General features: G+C 39.9%; 6 protein-coding genes across 7 annotated transcripts in view; 3 read left to right on the top strand and 3 right to left on the bottom strand.

The window, feature by feature from the left end:
• LOC145467956 (uncharacterized) overlaps window positions 1-4,722 on the top strand; it is a 9,515-nt gene extending 4,793 nt beyond the window's left edge. Inside the window, exons 6-9 of the mRNA XM_081451605.1 lie at window positions 726-940; window positions 1,521-1,740; window positions 2,889-3,139; window positions 4,501-4,722. Of these exons, the coding sequence (XP_081307731.1) occupies window positions 726-940; window positions 1,521-1,740; window positions 2,889-3,139; window positions 4,501-4,650 (836 nt within the window). The 3' untranslated portion in view covers window positions 4,651-4,722. The remainder of the gene's footprint in view (window positions 1-725; window positions 941-1,520; window positions 1,741-2,888; window positions 3,140-4,500) is intronic.
• Window positions 4,723-4,985: 263 nt separating this feature from the next.
• LOC145468717 (uncharacterized) lies at window positions 4,986-7,451 on the bottom strand. The gene is made up of 4 exons (XM_081452417.1): window positions 7,431-7,451; window positions 7,264-7,315; window positions 6,870-6,953; window positions 4,986-6,633 (listed from the first exon to the last, which is right to left on the bottom strand). The coding sequence occupies exons 1-4, from the start codon at window positions 7,449-7,451 to the stop codon at window positions 5,546-5,548; spliced, it is 1,245 nt and encodes a 414-aa protein (XP_081308543.1). The 3' UTR covers window positions 4,986-5,545.
• A 619-nt stretch (window positions 7,452-8,070) lies between these two features.
• On the top strand, window positions 8,071-8,692 carry LOC145468025 (exonuclease 1-like). Its single transcript, XM_081451691.1, has 2 exons — window positions 8,071-8,300; window positions 8,382-8,692. The coding sequence occupies exons 1-2, from the start codon at window positions 8,149-8,151 to the stop codon at window positions 8,503-8,505; spliced, it is 276 nt and encodes a 91-aa protein (XP_081307817.1). The 5' UTR covers window positions 8,071-8,148; the 3' UTR covers window positions 8,506-8,692.
• A 209-nt stretch (window positions 8,693-8,901) lies between these two features.
• On the top strand, window positions 8,902-12,216 carry LOC145468716 (exonuclease 1-like). The gene is made up of 4 exons (XM_081452416.1): window positions 8,902-9,045; window positions 9,393-9,748; window positions 10,000-10,093; window positions 11,984-12,216. The coding sequence occupies exons 1-4, from the start codon at window positions 8,902-8,904 to the stop codon at window positions 12,056-12,058; spliced, it is 669 nt and encodes a 222-aa protein (XP_081308542.1). The 3' UTR covers window positions 12,059-12,216.
• Window positions 12,217-13,544: 1,328 nt separating this feature from the next.
• LOC145467975 (uncharacterized) lies at window positions 13,545-15,780 on the bottom strand. Of its 2 annotated transcripts, none has more exons than XM_081451634.1 (3): window positions 15,701-15,780; window positions 14,452-15,506; window positions 13,545-13,654 (listed from the first exon to the last, which is right to left on the bottom strand). In XM_081451634.1, the coding sequence occupies exons 1-3, from the start codon at window positions 15,768-15,770 to the stop codon at window positions 13,622-13,624; spliced, it is 1,158 nt and encodes a 385-aa protein (XP_081307760.1). In that variant the 5' UTR covers window positions 15,771-15,780; the 3' UTR covers window positions 13,545-13,621. The 2 variants fall into 2 exon arrangements, with proteins under 2 accessions (XP_081307760.1, XP_081307759.1); XM_081451633.1 differs by lacking the exon at window positions 13,545-13,654 and adding an exon at window positions 13,783-14,061.
• Window positions 15,781-15,800: 20 nt separating this feature from the next.
• The window catches only part of LOC145468004 (transportin-1-like), a 2,400-nt gene continuing 700 nt past the window's right edge, over window positions 15,801-17,500 (bottom strand). The window contains exons 3-5 of the mRNA XM_081451669.1: window positions 17,420-17,500; window positions 16,330-16,463; window positions 15,801-15,966 (exon numbers count right to left, since the gene is read on the bottom strand). The exon at window positions 17,420-17,500 is cut by the window's right edge and continues 176 nt beyond it. Coding sequence (XP_081307795.1) covers window positions 15,801-15,966; window positions 16,330-16,463; window positions 17,420-17,500 — 381 coding nt within the window. The remainder of the gene's footprint in view (window positions 15,967-16,329; window positions 16,464-17,419) is intronic.

Below are 17,500 nucleotides of genomic sequence, written 5' to 3'. Positions count from 1 at the left end.
TAGATTTTCCTAGATCCGCGAGGTCATCCTCAGAGACCCAGGGGCTGCTACAAGTCGGGACGATGCGATATTAGAAACCGGCCATATTTGTCTTCACAAACTAGTTTGGAGAACGTCGATTAATTATACCGAGTTAAACGTAAGAGGCAATGATTTATTTTTGAGTTTTGTCCCATTCAGAAGAACGGTGAGAAAATAAATTAAATTAGGAAAAACGAAAAAGAAGGTGGAGGAGTGTTGTAAGTGATGACAAAATCGGCAAGAGTCTGTTCTAACTGTCATCAGCAAGGGGACAAACCAGCTGACTGCACGTGAATGATGACAGCATCTGCCTCAGCTGAAACGAGCGAGAACTCTGGTCAACTTTCCTGAGTTAATTTTAGCACCTGAGGTTTGAAGTCGACGAGAGAGCATGAAAGTCGGAGGTCGAACGAGAGCGATAGATTTCCAACTTTCTTCATGCATTTAGAGTAAGGGGTAAGCAAGAGCGCAGTAGAATAAGAAACTGGTCTCCCCTGCCAGGGGCGGGGGGGGGGGGGTTGTCTCACTGTCAAGTGGTTGAAGGAAGAGATGTACGTGTCGGAAAAGTGCCCCCAACCCGAGATGGTCGCATGTAAGACAGTTTTGTACCTTGGTTATGGCATTCAGCAATCATTGCTATGCTGTCTCTAACTTATAACTCGGTACAGTTTTAGTAACCTAACTCCTCGTTATATCATTAACAGCGGACGTTGCTGAAATATGGAACCTCACAGAGGCGGTTGCCAAAATACAAAAGGGCAGGAAAAGCGATTGGCGAATTGCTTTCAAGGAAGGCATTCAAATTGACAAGAAGGTGTTACAGGAGACTTTTAGTACACAACCGGCTGAAGATGATTTATACGCGGCAAGATATGATTTGAGCTTTTTAACACCTTCAGGAAGATCAATAAGATGCAAGGTAGGCTATGTAACATAAAGGAGCCTTAAAAGTACTGGAACATTACTATACGATTACTGTTATAACTCGTTGGAACACACCCTACCTACTCCCCCCCACAACCCCCCACCTGTCGACCCGAATGCAACTTGGATATCGCAATGTAAAAGAAGTCTTTGTTCGATGCATTTTAGCTTGTAAACAACACTGAAAGATGGGAGTGGGAGGGAGGACGATTAAAAGGTAAATAGATAAAATGTAGATACTACTGTTCGTTCTAATTCTTCCCTCTTCCAATTTCTACCTGACTTCAAAAGGTCCAAAACGGCGCAGTTCACAAAATGAGTTACGTTCCCAAGACTAAATGCTTTTCACATTAATTTTCTTGCAGAAGCATTTAACCGGGATTACATGCTCCTGTTTCCTTGATATACACAGCAAGGCCATAAATTAAATGAAATAGCATATTCATTTTCAGTGGAACCTAACTGAAGTTTAGCAAATTAAAGGCGACACGTTGCAGAAATATTGAATAGGGTCTTTTACAAATGCGTTCAAGTCAACGGCGAATGTAAACACATAACTCTTGCTCTCTTCACAGGTGTGGGTCGCTAACATAGGTGTACAAAGAAAGCTAGAGGAACTTCCAATCCCATTTAGTGACGTTAGGAATATTATAGAGGAGATTCATCTTGAAGATGAGTTGACGAGATCACGATGTCGGGCATGGTTGGTTCTATCATCTACTAAATATCTTCAGGCAGATATCTTATGTCCAGGTTGCATAGTCGACTACAGAATTATGATAAGACCAATATCAAGTGAGTTTTGGAGCTTTTTGTCTCATTTCCAAACAACAATCCGTAACGACAACCGCCAACAACAATGAAAACAGAACAGGGCACATGCAATTAATTACTCTGCTACTCTTCACTAGTGCTTTGCTCTGCTCATTCTTTATTTACGATTCACTTGAACTCATGAAGCGATTTTAAATCCACAACGGCCGCCCTTCAGCTTTGCACACACTCTATCCATTTTACGAGTGCATCTCACCACTCTGTTCTCATGTTTGCTCGTCCAGTTATCAGTCATTTCAAAAGGTTGAACTTCGACCCTATCATTGAAATTGAAACATCCCTTACTACGAACTTCTACCAGGATCATCGTTTTTCATGAGAAAACGTCCGCTCTGAAATTACATTTTTATTCTCCATTTTCTTTTTACACATTTTCTGTAGCAACTAGAATTTTCTTTGTTTTGGGTTTCACGTTTCTCCGTGACCTCTGGGGATTAGTAACCTACTCGGTAGTACGTTTATGCATACCTTTGAATTCATTTTCGCCAGTGCTTGTTAGCGGCTGGCAGATAAGTTTCAGTGGTTTCAACTGTGAGCTTTGGAGTATTACTCTATGAGTTTATCCAGTTGGACTCGCCACAGTTTTTGAATGAATGCAGATAAACGCTACAGATATCGACGTCACACCCACAATCACACTCATACCTGCATGTGCCCAATGATTAAAGGAGCTAGGTCACGGTCGCGCATGCGCGTGCGGTCACGAAACAGTTTGAAAGCTTTAGCCTCAAACTTTCAAAATCATCGGCGAGGACGTATTCGTAACTTTATCGGAAAATATCTTTGCCATCCTTGAGTGGTCTATCCTTTTGATAGCGGTTACAAGTCAATTGATTGTTGTTGAGTATTTAAATGTAGATTTTGGCTCGTGTTCGATGTTTTGTGAGTGAATTGTGAACCGTGACGTCTATATCTGTAGCGTTTACCTACATTCTCCATGGATAATACCGCACGTTGCGTCCCCAGAGTGACGTTTGAGAAAAAGTCGTCGTAGAAGCGAGGAGGTTGACTCTTTTTTAACTTCAGTCTTTCTTAAAAAAAAAAAAAAGAAGAAAAAAAACTCGCACTCAGTGTCTGTACTAAGGCAACAATAATTCTCTTTTTACCAGCTTATGCAACTCAGGGCAGCAAGTGTGAACAGGAGGAAACCAAGGTCTTAGGTGGTTATCTGTCCCAGCTAAAATTTACAGAGGCTGATGAAATCCATCTTCCGGACGAAACCCTGCCAGAAGGTTTTCTGTGCAATTACAAGCGCTGCTCGCATCGAACGATGTATGTACCACGTGACGGGTTTAATTTGATTGTTTCTGAAGAGAGCATTTGGTGTCGCGACGACAGAGGCGAGCAGAACAGAGAATCAGTAAGGACAGACTTGATAAAGAGTATTAGTGTAGGAGCGTGCAAGTACCCCATATTCCTGTCACGGCGTTTTCACAGACCAATCTATTTTTAGTTTGAATTTACCACGAATTTAGGCCCCCGCAGCAACCGCAGTGACCAATCATAAGCACAGACTTAATTTTTAACCGACGTCATCATTTCACCGCAAGAAGTGATGGGCTCCCGATGCGCGCTCATGTAAACCAGAACTGACCTATTCGGCGAGAAAAGAAGCCTAAAAATAGACCGGTCTGTTAAAATGCCGTGACATAGGTTTAGTATGGGACTTGCACGCTCCTAGTGATGGGCTCTTTTGAACAAGATTTATTCTTTTCTTCTTTCTACTTATTGAGAACATTTGTATTTCATTATGATTGACCTGTCCACATGTGATACAAGTTATAGCTAAGCGATAGGTGGGACCAACTAAGGGTAGCGATAGGAAAAGGCTATGAAATCCGAAGGGAACAAGGCTCTTATTTCCGACGCTTTATGTTCTCATATAATGGAATAACTAATACCAGGAGAGTAAGGGTCATCTAAAACAAACATCAGAATATTTTGGTTCAGCTAGCTTGTTGAATGTGTCATTTCTATTGCTTCCCTAAAAAAAGTCAAATCGCATTTCAGTTCGCTACTTTCGGATGGCTGCTTTCTTCGAGATTTGCTAACCACCATGAAATGTTACCGCTACGTTCGGAACGTCGTTATTTTATGTTACATTCGTTAACCATAAGGATAAGCAAGCTTGCAGATCTAAATTATTTCAACCGTCCCCAATAGCTATAGGTCGGCAGTCCAAAGTAATGTTTTTGTAGAAGCTTTTCTAATTAACATTTCAAGTCCAAGTTCTAAGTAACCCCCCTCACCCAACCTGAAATGTCAGTAGTCTAGTCCCCAGCGGTTAAGCTGAGGGCGGCTTAAATTTTAAGTTAACTTAGGCTGCCCCATGATAAACGAGCTTCTGCGAAAACAAATGGGTATTTAGAGGTGGCTTTCTACATATATTTTCAAACAGGGGGCCGGAGAGGAGGGTGCAGGTAGGGGCGAAGGGTGTTTTCACTTTCCGTACTATTTTCCCCCGCTTCCCATGCCATTCCCGCCTTTTCAGAAATTCCGCTTTCCACCTCTTTCCTCTCCCGAACCCCATACTCTTCCCTGCCACTTTTCTCTCGGCTTCCCACCTCTTGCCCCCTTCCTTTGCTTCCAACCCTCCCCTCAGCACATTTCTTGTCATGTGCACCAGCTGATTTAAGTCCCTATTCTCATTCTGTCGGTAAAGAAAAATCATTGGCCAACAGAAGTTTAAAGGCTTAACATGACGTCTTTGTTTGCCTTCAGACCGATCTCCATCTAGGCTGTGAAGAGTGGGACCGTGTGCTCCGTGGTGAAGACTGGGAACCAGAAATGATAGTTTCCAAACTGCCCGAATTTCTCCAATTTGTCTATCAAGTTCAAGACTTTCTGTCATTAAATAATTGCAGTGTATAAAAATCCTATTAAAGAGAAGTGAGTTTCTAATTTATGATCCCAGTTCTTTACACTTCTTTACAACAAAGCAACCTAGAGTCACCTTAAATTCTCCAACTTTAAGGTGGCTCTGAGCTCCTTCTGCATGTTCTGTAAACTTGATATTCCATACTTGAGATAAACGTTTAAAACTATAATTAAGGGGTGTTTTGTCTGGTTGTGAGAAAAAAAGAAGCGTCTGGTTTTCGTAGCATTGAGCAACTAGGAGTATTTTTCTCCCTCCCACAGGTTTTCCGAACCAGGACCGCTCGATCCGGAGTACAGAGCGTTTATTAATACGCCAACGCGCGGTGGTACCGTTGCAATAACCCCTTATTTCAGGAAGATGATCATAATTTATTATTTGTTAATTATCGTGCATTCATTTAATACAAGTATTTTAACATCAACCACTGAGTGTAAGTTTGGACAGTCCATCAAAGCGTAAGAGGACAAACCTGTACGAAGTGGAAAAACTCGTTCTATCTATTTGCACTTCTACAAGCAACACTTAAAACAAAGTGAAAGTATGTCAGTACGTCTTACCAATAGGCCACTTTCGATATATTAAAATTTAGCTTTATAGTGAGGCCTAGAGAACACAAATGAAAGAAATGAATAAACATGTATATTCAGTTTCCTTTGTTTGTGTCTTCTAAGCCTCACTGCCAAGCTAAATTTTGATATATCGAAAACAGTCTATTGTTTCCCTCTCACATCAAATAAAAAGCAAGTTTCTTAAAAAAAAAAGACTAAAATATAATGCAAAAATTTCCGATCAATGACAGTAAACTAGAAGCCTCAGTTTTTCCATAAGAGCGCTTGACACTCTAACTGTTCCTTCATACTCTACGTTTCAGTAAACGCGTTTCTAACGCTACTCGTCTGTAGGTTGCCCCTTGACGCCTACCTCGAGCCCAGTCTCTTCAAAAGGCCCTTTTCCCGCTGCCATAGTTTCTTGAGTAGGCAAAGCTTCTTCTCTGGTACATTCGGTTTCCGCGTTAGAGTTGGTGCTTTCCTCAAGTGGTTTCTCTTCAGAAATTTCTACATGGTCTTCCTCGCCTTCTTTGACATGACCTGTCTCCTCTGTTTCTTTTCCCTGCGTTTGACCAGTCTCTTCAAAAGGCCCTTTACCTGCAGCCATGGTTTCTTGAGTAGGTAAAGCTTCTTCTTTGGTATATTCAGTTTCCGTGTTGGGATTGGCGCTTTCCTGAAGTGGCGTCCTTTCAGATAGTTCTTCATCGTCTTCCTCGCCTTCTGTGACCAGACTTCTCTCCTCTGTCTCTGTTCCCTGTGCTTGACCAGTCTCTTCAAAAGGTCCTTTACCTGCAGCCATGGTTTCTTGAGTGGGCAAAGCTTCTTCTTTGGTACTTTCGCTATCTACGTTCGAACTGGCGCTTTCTTGAAGTGTTTTTCCTTCTATAACCTCTTGACCGTCTTCTTCGCCTTCCTTGACTTGACTTGTCTCCATTGTCTCTGTTCCTTGCCCCTTACCAGGCCCCTGTGTCTCCTGAATCGGCTGCTCTTCTCTCTCGTCCCTCTGCTCTTCAATGCCGAGTTTTGGTTTCTCACTGGGTGGGTCCTCAGTTTCTTGCACCGGTTTCCCTTCAGAGAATTCTTCAACGTGTTGCAAACTTTCATTTTCTGTCTGTAGAGTACCAGCGGTACTATTCTCTTGGTTAAACGATTCTTGTACCGGCTGTCCTTTTAGCTCTTCATCTTCGCTTAAATCAAGAGATTTCTTTGGGTTTGGTGTTTCTTGGACGGGCATTCCACCTTCTTTGGTCAATTCAAAGCCCCTTCCTCTAGAGAATTTAATGTCATAATTAGCAACTCTTCCTGCAGTTTCCTTGCAGAGAATTGGTGAGGTCGGAGACATCGTATTTTGAGTAGGCGTTTTTTCAGACACAGGACTACGTATTTGTATGTTTTGAGTTGCTGTCTTTGCCGATGACGAAGAGTTTCCTAAGAAGATGCAAAAGCACAAGAAAAACATTAAACACGTTGAGGCGAATGAAAGTGACCTTAGAAGCTACTCAACAACTTAAGTACGTCTGAAACCAAGAAAGGCAAGAAAAATATATTTAATCTGAGGCGCAAAGTTATGCAATGCTAAAAACAAAATTTAAACTCAAACCTTCTCATAGAAAAACCCTAAAATTCCAAAATTCCAAAACCAGAAAGTAGAAATATAAACTTACCTGGGTTTGCAACATTCACACTTGCATAATCTCCAATAGCGACGTTAAGTTGCTCCACATTTGAAATGTTCAAAGTGATATTTGCTTTAAATCAGGAAAAAAAAAATAGACAGCGTTGAAATAACACGGTGCTATCAAGCAAACAGGCTAAAATTGTTTGATTTCTTTCCAAGGAAAGGAAATTTCATCAGGCGCGAAAATATCTTAGAAGCGGCAGGCGCTTTCAATCACACTACATCCAGGTTTACTTCAGTGAAGTTTAAAAGCACCTGTGCGTCACTGTTGTGGGGTGATACAAGGCCAAAAAATACAACCGTTTTGTTGTAGGGCCTTTTTAAACCACCCCCCACCTCCCACCCCCACTACCCCCACTATCTCTCACGCCCACCCTTACCACAGATGTCGCCCTTACTTGTTGCATTCCATCCTGGAAGCCATTCACCGGTCTTAAGCAAACGTACAAAATATCATTCGGATTGGGGAAGTGTCAGAGGTTTGCGATGAAAGGAATTCAAATAACAGAAAAACAATATAAGTACTTACTGACACTGGGGGACCTACCTTTTGAAGGACTGTTCTCATCCTAAAAAGTTAAAATATGGCACTTTTAACCAGCCACTGGAGATAATTGGTGCTACATTAAAGTGAAATACCGGATAACTTGAGAACACATTTTAAGAGCTTAATGTACGCACTATGCTCACTTAAAGACTATTTCCTGTTACGCTGCCAGAGCGACAACCAACATGTTTTTAACAGATGCACTAGATCGTCAATCACTGACATTGTACTTCCCAAATTTCATTTAGATGTCGCTAAAAAGTCTTTTTATTATCATGGTGCATGCACATTTAATAGCCTTCCAACGAACATAAAGATTTTGCCACCTAAGGAACGTTTCAAGGCTATCTCCGATTTTTTTTCTTAGGTTATTTTTTAGAACATTTTCAATTCGATATCCAATTTTTATGAGAACGCTATTACCTTTTTAAGCTTTTTAATTTTTTAAACATTTCAGCGTATCTTTTAAAGTAGTTAGTTTTTTTATAGATATATATTATTTATACATGCTCTTTTTATTTTATGTTATACAGAGCCCCCGTTGATACCAGTCCTGCGACTGAAGGGGTCACCCTGTTTAAATATTGATTATTATTATTATTATTATTATTATTATTATTATTATTATTATTATTGTTGCATTGTGGTCGTTCAGTTAAAATATTATCATTTGCTCCTTGACGCGGTCGAGTGCACGTCTCGTAATACTGAATGCGTAATGGGGATTCAGGGTCTGCTGCCATTTATTCTTAAGTTTTGCAAAAAAAGGAATCTCCGTGATCTTTCTGGCCAAACAGCAGCTATTGATGCTTCCTGTTGGCTGCACAAGGGTTTGAGTGTGTCTTTCGCGCAGAGTGGAAGGCGAGATAGGTGAGAAATATTTTGAAATTTTCGATCGATCCGATTCTCTCATGCTCAAAGTTGGTTACTTCATAATTTTTTCAACTTAAGGTGCGGTGAAATTTTCCAGAAATGTCTACATTCAGTGAAAAAGGCTGGTGTTACCCCATTTGTCGTGTTTGACGGTTTGTCTTTGCCAGCCAAAGCAGGGGAAAATGATAGGAAACGAAGGTGAGAAAAATTTTCTTTCATCATGCCCATAATTCGCGTGCGATTTTAATGCAAACTTACCAGTGTTTTCTTCTCTACGATCGCTTAGAGAAAAAGAAAATCTCCTCAGTAAAGCTGCGGAAGGTAACATTACTTCCGAAGAAGCAAACAAGCTTCGAAGTCAAGCCGCGGAAATTACGTTCGACGATATCACCGAGTGCATCAATGTAAGTTTTAAGTATGGTGATCTTGCTTCGCTTTTGCTCGTGCAATGTTACTGAATAAAAAACACAGATTAGACTTGATTATTATTGCTAAAAACATTTTTAATAGTAATGGATATGGCAAAATAAGACGTCGTAAAAACTGATAGTAGCTTGTAGTAATGTAGCATAATTTTCAGTTGTTTTCTTGTTTCCTGATGCAGATTTGTTTGGCTGAAAAAGTTAAATACATCGTTTCCCCCTATGAATCGGATGCTCAGATAGCTTATCTACTGGCAAGAGGACATGCAGATTTTGCCCTAACAGAAGATTCTGATCTCTTGGTTTTTGGTTGTAAAAAGGTCAGAGGTGCAATCCTTGTATACATAAAGAAATAAGTACATAAATAACTCAAAGAAACTAGGCTTGCAATTTAGTCCGAGACTGACAAATTAAACCTGTGGAAGTTTGGTTTTTCAGTTCCATTCAAGTTTTTTCAGATATTAAAAAATCAACATCATTGTTACTCTCTCTTAACTCTCTCTTAACAATGAATTCGATGTCATTATTTTTAATAATTTTTTATTTGCAACACAACTTGTAATATTTGTACACAGTATAATGAGATAACATAACTACATTTTACTTCTTGTTAGATGAAGGGAGTATCCAAGTGCTAACATGATTGTTTTGTTTGTTTTCAATTAAGGTTATGTTCAAGGTCACACTAAGTGGTGATGGGGATGTTTTTGACCTCTTTGAAATCCTGGAAGGGCTAAAGGTTACCATGAGGCAGTTTCAAGAAATGTGCATTGCTGCTGGGTGTGATTACTTGAAAAATATCAAGGGTATTGGCATCCATCGTGCATTCCATTTGTCAGCAACAGGGGATATCCTGGAGGCACTAGCACAAAAGGGAGCTGACGAGACCTACCAGGCAAACTTCCACAAGGTCATGGCAGTGTTTAACCATCAGACAGTGTTTGATGTGGAAACATGTTGTACCGTCCCACATCAGAAGTGGGACACTGACCCACCCATGGATATCCAGAACCTCTGTGGATAGTATCCTTGTTGAAATTGTTGTGTAACACATATATATTTAAAATTTTGAATATCAATTTTTGGATCCCCTAGAAGAGTCTCTTGAAAACTTACCCTCAATGCAGTTTGTTTATTTCACCCTTGATTTCCCAAACCAACTTATCTTTCACTGGCATTAATATTAGGAGGTTGAAAAAGTGAGATCCCACTGTGTAAATGTCCTGTCTAATCGACATTAAACACTACACGCATGTTCTCCTTAACATTTTTAGTAATCTGGATTCCATCTTTTCAAATGAACTGGCAGTTGGTAATGTTAACACCAAGAGTTGGGAAAAAGTTAACAGTTTCGCTCTTTTTACAAAGGTTGGTGGAAATATTTTGTACATATAAAATAATATTTTATTGCAGATGGAAAGATTTGTCTTTTGCTTAGTTTACCACAAATTTCATTTCCAAGGCTGCTGCCTAACGGGCGCCCGGTCGCCTGAGGCGCCTAAGCTACGAGTGTGGGCGACTAAAGTTTCGTTGAAGGAGCCCGAGTGGGCGCGTAAACATGGAGTTTTCATTCCCATCTAATCTGTCCGATGACTTCAATCTTCTTATGAAATCGGCCAAAAGATCATTCACACAATAAATTAAACGGAAAACAACAGCTACTCTGGTCCTGTTTTGCTTTTAACACGAGAAATATGGGCCAAAACACGGCAACAAAATCTCTCTCCGCTCACAAAACAACCGAAAACAGCCATAGTTGAAAATCGCCCTACAATGCATTGCAAGCTCAGTATTGAATAAATGCACGTCATGTATGCCAATGGATTATGTCTCTGTTGATGCCCTACTGATTCCAGTTGCAAAGTAACTACTTTGATTAACAAATAATTTTGGAATTGGAGTGATGCTGCTACTGACATTAGATTTAGATTTGAATAAGGATAATATCTTGGGCTTTTTTTTTTTGTCCAATACTTTGGAAAAGTTCACTTAGCTGTACTGAATGAATTTCTGTAGTTTCTGAAAGGATATTTATGACTTAAAAGTCGAAATATTCAAGTAGCTTCAAGCCAGCAAAAAGAAAACAGCATTGCAATTCTTTTTGCATACCAGGGTTTTATATTTTAAATTATCAAACCAATTGTCATGGCTCCGCCCAATATACGAGAATATATTTTCTCCAAAGAAGCAGCCAATATAATGCAGTAATGCTGCCTAAAAAATGCACCTTTTGTTTATACTTATGTCCCTGAAGCCCGGGGAAGGAAAGCACAGTTCAGTGAGGCCAAATTCAAACGCCCCAAATACATATTTCATTTTTATTTGTTTTCATTTGCAGCTTGCATTTCATGATTTGTTTAGAATTGCTAAACTCAAAAACGAAAGAGGCAATATAAATTTTTGTAAAAAAAGCTGCAGCACTTGCATGGATACACCAATTATTGAATTTGCTTGACCACAAATAGTATTCTCTCTCAGTGATGACCTGATCACTTTAATGAACACTTTATTTCAAAAATTTGATTGATAAAACAGACCATATTAGTGTCTCATGGAAAATCTCTGCCTCTGGACCCCTCCCCTAAATTTCCAAATTTACTCCACCCCCCCGTCTTCCCCAGTCTCGCCAACCCCCCCCCCCCAGATTTACCATGGCAAATTTATTCTGGGCTCCTAGAAAAGTGGCTTGGGCTCCTTAAAATTTCCTTAGGCGACAGCCTTGATTTCTGTAGTTAACTTACAATTAAAGGTGCAGTACCCCAATACTTGATGCTACAAATCTGCTGTCTGATAAATGCCTGGATGGAGGTTACTCCCCTATAGAGGCTGTATAGGTATGTGCCACCCCAAAGGGTATGGTTTTTGAGCTGTTTTGGTCTGAAAAGGTTTTTGGTGTTTTGACCTTTTTGGTTTGAAATCTGGTAGGGTTTCCACTGGATGCAGTTCCATTTACTCTAGAATTTTGTGGCCAAGGCAATGTTCAGTGCCCTGTACCACTAAATAATTATAACAAAATGCTTAAGAGACATGTTGACTTCACTTGAAAGGGTACACAAATCGAGTGCAACTTTCAGAAACCAGGTCTGAAAAAGGGTATGGATTTTTGAGGCCGGCTCTGAAAATGGTTGTGGGAAATGGCCTGTTTTGTTCTGAAATTGGGTCAGGATTTAGAGGGCCAGGTGGCACACCCCCACTAAGAATTGCAATGAGTACTCCCTCCCGATGATAATTGTTTTTTTCTGAAACAAACACTTGCAGGTTACCAAGAGAAATGAAGCAGGTTATCAATTGGCAGTGTCATCGACTGAAGCTATAACCATTGGTAAGTTATAGACCATGAAGTTTTGATGTAGTGTTTGTGTTGTGACTTATCATATCCGACAGAGTTGGCAATAGTGATAGCCTTAGTACTTTTAGATGCTCTGTAAAAATATTTCTCAGTTTCAATAATATATTTGTTAGGAAAACAGTGCTAATGGCTGAAAAGTAAGAAGTTTTCAAAGGAATAGTATGTTTAAACTGGGTCTGTTTGTACCCTTGTAAAAGAGCATGTCACTTCAAAGAAAAAAAGGGATTAATAGTGATTCTAAATGAACATTTCAACAGTACTTCCCCAACCTAGTTCTTGTACCTTGTACATAAAAAGTGGAAATTAAGGGGATTTTTTTTGTGTGTGTGCAGCTGACACTCAAGAAAAGGTCTTCGAAATAATCCATGTGGATAGGCTTTCCACCATTCAATGGAAAATTCCATGCTTTCCAATTCTAACAATGGAATTTGCAAGAGTCCATTTCAAGCAAGGCTCCGAGATTGGAGGTTTTATTCAGAAGGCAGTGGCTGCAGATCTTAACCAGGGAGAATACTTGTGTACCTCTCACTGTCGTATTGAAATGGAAGGGAAGAAGTACACAGTATTGTGGAAACTACAACCTAAAGACAGAGCAGTTCCATTGCCATTTATCCGACAATCTGCTGCCGATGATCACATTTCTGATGTTCATGATGAAAGCAATGAAGAGGAGGAGTCTGATGAGTCTGAGGTGGCAGATGATTCATGTACTTCACCCAGGCATTGCTTGCCCTTTAAGGTTCTGGGAACATGTCATTCACCAGACAGGCAGAAAGCACTAGAGGAATCATATGAACACCTGTATGAACATAATAGGCCTGTTTTTGTCAGTCTCAAGGCAGAACCAGACAATCTGCATGACCAAAATGCCATTGCGGTATACATCATGGCATCATCAAATTACAAGAAAATAGGATACATAGCCCGTGAATTAACTAAGTTTTTGCATCCACTGTTGAGTGACCCGTCTCTTGAGGTATCTGTAAACAAAATTCGTTTTTCCACTACTTTTCTTATGATTGGTTTTTATTTGACCATTGACATCACCAGGAAAGGGGTGTGGGAAAAGGCAGTGGTCAAAGCTAGTTTCAAAGTTAAGTAAAATTCTAATAAATGAAAATGTAAGTTGCTTTTGCAAGACAACTTTTTCACCTCCCTTTTGATGTAAAATTACAGTACTCTATTTCATTATTAAAGAAATGATTGGTCAGGAGTTCGATATAATAATTTTTGGCAGGGAGCAAAAGGCTTTTATCTCTTATAAATAAAGACACATTTTGTCAGGGTTTATCGACATAGATTTACAAATAAAAATTACAGTATTCATGTTGTCAACACTGTGTAACTGTTTCTGCACTTGAGAGAGGGAATCACTGAGAATTTTTTCAAACATTTCTTAAATTTATGTAACTAGAAAGGTAGACAAAGTTTATCAAATTGTACTCTTTGAAAAAGTAATAATTAGGACGAACAGTTATTGTGGGTGATCCCCTGCATTACAGCTGGAGGCAATTCCACAGGGTCTCTGTGATATTGTGCTCTTGCAGTCAACTGACCTCTTTGTGGCATGGATGCTCGGTCTGAAACAAATACACCTGGGTCGCCTTGACGCGATATGATAATTCTATCAAGTCTTTCAGTAATGCCTTCCCCAGATGGCTGGTTGAACGATGGCAGCTCAAACTCACTGAAACGTTCGTATGCTCCTGACCAGTAATAAAATTGTAAATCTGGGTCAATTCTCTTGTTAAATTCGTTAAGAATTTTTGGCTGCTCATCATTGAACTGCTTGACATCAAATACTTCCCCAATCATTTCGTGCATGGTGGCAATTATCCCTTCCACATCATCTGTTGAAGAGGCCCTAGGGTGCTCAAAGGGGAGACCTCTCTCACGGTATTCAACACGACGCAGCTCTCTGCTCTCAAGGTTAGCGACAAGGCCAACAACAATTTCTGCTGTAAGTCCACAGATACCTTTGATGGGCCTTAAATGGAAAATAGACTCAATGTGCAATACCAGAAAATATCCATACTCCCCCCACAGAAGGGATTGGAATTTCCTGGGGGGGGGGGGTGGGGGGTTCTCTTAGACCAAAACATTAAAGAATGTATCAAGTTTAATTGAAATTTCCAGAGGGGTGGGGGGTCTTGGAAAAAATCCCTTCCGTGGGGGAGGTTTGGATATTTTCTGGAACTACACAATTCCAGGTGACTCCTTAGGTGGTGGACCACACTAAAAGTACAGATATAATTTGCAGGGCTTGAAAAATAAATATAATATAACACAACCAAACAAACAAAAAGCTAATTCCAAATGACCTTGTTACACATGGAACAGGTACATATTAGTGGTTATACATTTTTACATCACCAACCTTAAGGGGGTCATACATGTATGGGTTACGTCTCACAGTTGTGGATGAGTTCGGTTGAATGGAATGCAGCCTTTCCATTTCCTGAGGAGAAACCAGCCCTTGTTCCACTTCCTGCCTTGCACTTTCTGGGACACGATTCCACAAGTGTGACACGTGAATCACATCTTCCACGCCATTTGCTTCAGGTGAGATTTCTTCAGGGACATTTTCTTCTGATAAAGGTGAAGAACAGGTAGGCATAGCAAAGGTATCATTGTCCATGAAGCTTGGGGTTATGTTGCTCAAGTCTAGTGTATCACTACTGTCTTCCAGACTAAGGGAAGACTGCTGCAAGGCACTTTCAATAATGTCCATGTCAGAGCTATCAGCTTCATCAACATTAACATGTTCTGCTGCCTGTGGTTCCACTTCATATTGCCATACTGGACCCCTATGGAGGCAGAGCCACTTATGTCCAAACTGGCTGAACATGGTCTCAAGCCATGAAGCATAATGTTCTTCCATGCCAAGTTTCTGTGTTCTATTGCATGCGAAGAAACGTATATTATAATCAAGCAAACCGTAAGGCATACGATTTAGATACATTCTTGGCGCAGGACCTTCAAAGCATTTGCTCAAGGAATAAATGAGGTTGTGCTTGCCTCCTTTATACAATGTTTCCATTGCCTTGACACTTGAAAGAAGGAAATCACTTTTTACAAATTTGAAAAAATCTAGACCTCCATCCTCTACCAAGGTGACCTTAAACAAATGGTTCAGGATTTGTGACTTTAGCCTCATTGACATTGAACTTTTGAAAAATGAAAGAAACTCCTTCACCACATCACCAACACTTCGGCTCTGAGGAGGCTGTGTATACTTTGAGGGGGAGCAGCTGAAGATGGGTGACAACGAGACATCTTCTGGAATAAGCCTTGGAGGTTGAGTGTTGTCACAAGTTTCTTCAGAATTTCCAGATTTGAGGACATAATCAATATTGAGTGCCTCTTCAGCTTCAGACAAAGACTTGAACTTTTTCATGAGATGTTTGTTGACTCTTGAGGGACAGGAAGAACCTTTAAAGCAAAACAAATACACAAAAATCACTCTAGTGATAGCACTTAGGCAGAATTCGTAGGAATATCAGCACACAGTAAGAAAATTCCTTTAACAAAAAGTTGAGAAGAAATGGGTCACAACTCACGGGATAAAATGTTTACTTATCATTGGATATGAAAACAATTTGTTAATAGAAATTTTGTGCACAGACCTGTCCTCGAGGAATTGCATGTCTTGTTGACGGAATTGGCACAGGCATTCCAGAAGGCTTCATTCTTCATAGTAGGCCATTTGTCTGTCCACGCTTCTTCCTAAAAGAGACAAATATGTTGTACGAGAGCCAAAATTTCATCTGAGGACCATTCTCTTGGGCCTAATGGCTGGTTTGAATCCGGGAAGAGACTTTTCCTTGACGCTCCTTCCACTGGTGCTCGCTTAGAAACTGGCTTTCCCGGTGTGTTTCCTTCCGTGACAAAGCTAAGAAGGCAATTAAAATAAAGGCTAAACTACAGAATAAAGGGCCACTTTTAACCATCCATCACATGATCCCGCTCATTTGCTCCTTTGTCATCCACTGTTGAGCCAAATGAGCCACTAAATATTTAGACCTAGGACTTAACACATGTTTAGATTATTCCTCATTCTTTTATCCACTGCCAAGCCAAACAAGCCAAATGAGCCACTAAACACATATGTATATGCTGCACCTTCAAAAGTGGCCCTGCATTGTGTAGCTGCTCCAAAATAAATATTTCACTCATTCAGTTTTAGTGGTAATAAACCCATTCCCATAAAAATTTCTGATTTCCATAATCTAAAAATAGCTGTAAATGTACTAACCTTATTTTAGGGCTTGCATGTCTGAAGAACTGCAGGAACTTTGGGATTAATATGATGAGGGGTGTGTTGAGAGCATCACTATCAAGCTGTTCAGCAGAATCTTCACAAATCTTCTGCAGCGCACCAAAAGCTCCCTACAAACACACGTTATGAGAACATCAGTGTTTTCAACTGCTACATGTGGGTGTAAGTACCATGGCAGTTTGCAAAATAGCAACTTCTGTAGCTTATCTATGTAGAAGTTGCCTGGCCTGAAACAAAATACTTGAACGCTAGAAGCCTTCGGGATTAGAATTGTTATCATAACTACAGCCCATTGTATTGATTCCAGATTCAATAATAGAATTATCACAAAACTCTAATCCATGCATCTGACAAAAGGAAGTGTAAAACTGATACTTAGTGTATTGCAAGGGACTGTGCATTATTGCAGATATGAAAGTGTTGCCTTGGCATTTAGTTTGTGGTCCGAATTTGGAACCCCACTCCTGTCAAGTCTGCTCCCATCCCTTGCCTTAAATAAATACTTGACCCTATTTGAAGGTGTTTTCTGTTTTAGCCAAAACCTTTTTCCACTGAACACCCTACCCTAATAGACACTGAATTCTCACATGTACATGTAACCATTATTTTAATAGGTTCCCAAGGTCCACCAAGTTTATCATTCATGTTTTGGAGACTTACGAGAGAGCAACAATGAACTAACCCTAGAATATAAATTTATAACATGTTCATTTAGACAGAGCAACTATTGCTGAAGATCAAACTACAAGTGCAAATAACTTTTAATATTTACTCAGCAGTCTCTGTCAAACAAATTATGCACACTAAACTTATACATTTGTCATTGAATAACACTTGAACTAAGCTTATTACTTTTGGCATGAATTTCGTGTTACGTATTGTAAAATTAGTAAGTGTTAGAGGAGTCTTCACCATTCATCAAATCGTCCGTTGCTAAAATTATAATTAACATATTGCTACAGACGTCATGTTTAGGAGCTGCTTGAAAAATAAAAGCTTATGCATTTATAAACGTTTAGGAAACTGGAAAGATGCCAGCCTAGAAAGAACAGCGCTTTACATGTACCTCACAGACATTGTAATCTTCACTGTCCAAAAGCTGACACAATGTTGGTAAAAGCTGAGGCCAGTTCGTAAGATCGCCCTT

Source organism: Orbicella franksi, chromosome 14 (assembly GCF_964199315.1).
Source record: "Orbicella franksi chromosome 14, jaOrbFran1.1, whole genome shotgun sequence".
NCBI lineage: Eukaryota > Metazoa > Cnidaria > Anthozoa > Scleractinia > Merulinidae > Orbicella > Orbicella franksi.
Note: the sequence above shows the minus strand (reverse complement) of the source record. Positions and strands in the feature narration are given on the sequence as shown.

What these genes read in the sequence shown, in the direction of transcription:
- LOC145468717 (XM_081452417.1), bottom strand. Translation starts at nt 7,451, where the DNA reads ATGAGAACAGTCCTTCAAAAG. An exon ending in TGAGAACAGTCCTTCAAAAG is followed by an intron (nt 7,316 to 7,430) that starts GTAGGTCCCCCA and finishes CGTTTGCTTAAG; the next exon opens with ACCGGTGAATGGCTTCCAGG. An exon ending in AAGTAAGGGCGACATCTGTG is followed by an intron (nt 6,954 to 7,263) that starts GTAAGGGTGGGC and finishes CCTGATTTAAAG; the next exon opens with CAAATATCACTTTGAACATT.
- LOC145468716 (XM_081452416.1), top strand. Translation starts at nt 8,902, where the DNA reads ATGCAGATTTGTTTGGCTGAAAAAGTTAAATACATCGTTTCCCCCTAT. An exon ending in TGGTTTTTGGTTGTAAAAAG is followed by an intron (nt 9,046 to 9,392) that starts GTCAGAGGTGCA and finishes TTTTCAATTAAG; the next exon opens with GTTATGTTCAAGGTCACACT. An exon ending in GTTTCGCTCTTTTTACAAAG is followed by an intron (nt 10,094 to 11,983) that starts GTTGGTGGAAAT and finishes AAACACTTGCAG; the next exon opens with GTTACCAAGAGAAATGAAGC.
- LOC145467975 (XM_081451633.1), bottom strand. Translation starts at nt 15,770, where the DNA reads ATGAAGAATGAAGCCTTCTGGAATGCCTGTGCCAATTCCGTCAACAAG. An exon ending in ATGCAATTCCTCGAGGACAG is followed by an intron (nt 15,507 to 15,700) that starts GTCTGTGCACAA and finishes TTTGCTTTAAAG; the next exon opens with GTTCTTCCTGTCCCTCAAGA. An exon ending in ACATGTATGACCCCCTTAAG is followed by an intron (nt 14,062 to 14,451) that starts GTTGGTGATGTA and finishes TTTCCATTTAAG; the next exon opens with GCCCATCAAAGGTATCTGTG.
- LOC145468025 (XM_081451691.1), top strand. Translation starts at nt 8,149, where the DNA reads ATGGGGATTCAGGGTCTGCTGCCATTTATTCTTAAGTTTTGCAAAAAA. An exon ending in CAGAGTGGAAGGCGAGATAG is followed by an intron (nt 8,301 to 8,381) that starts GTGAGAAATATT and finishes TTTCAACTTAAG; the next exon opens with GTGCGGTGAAATTTTCCAGA.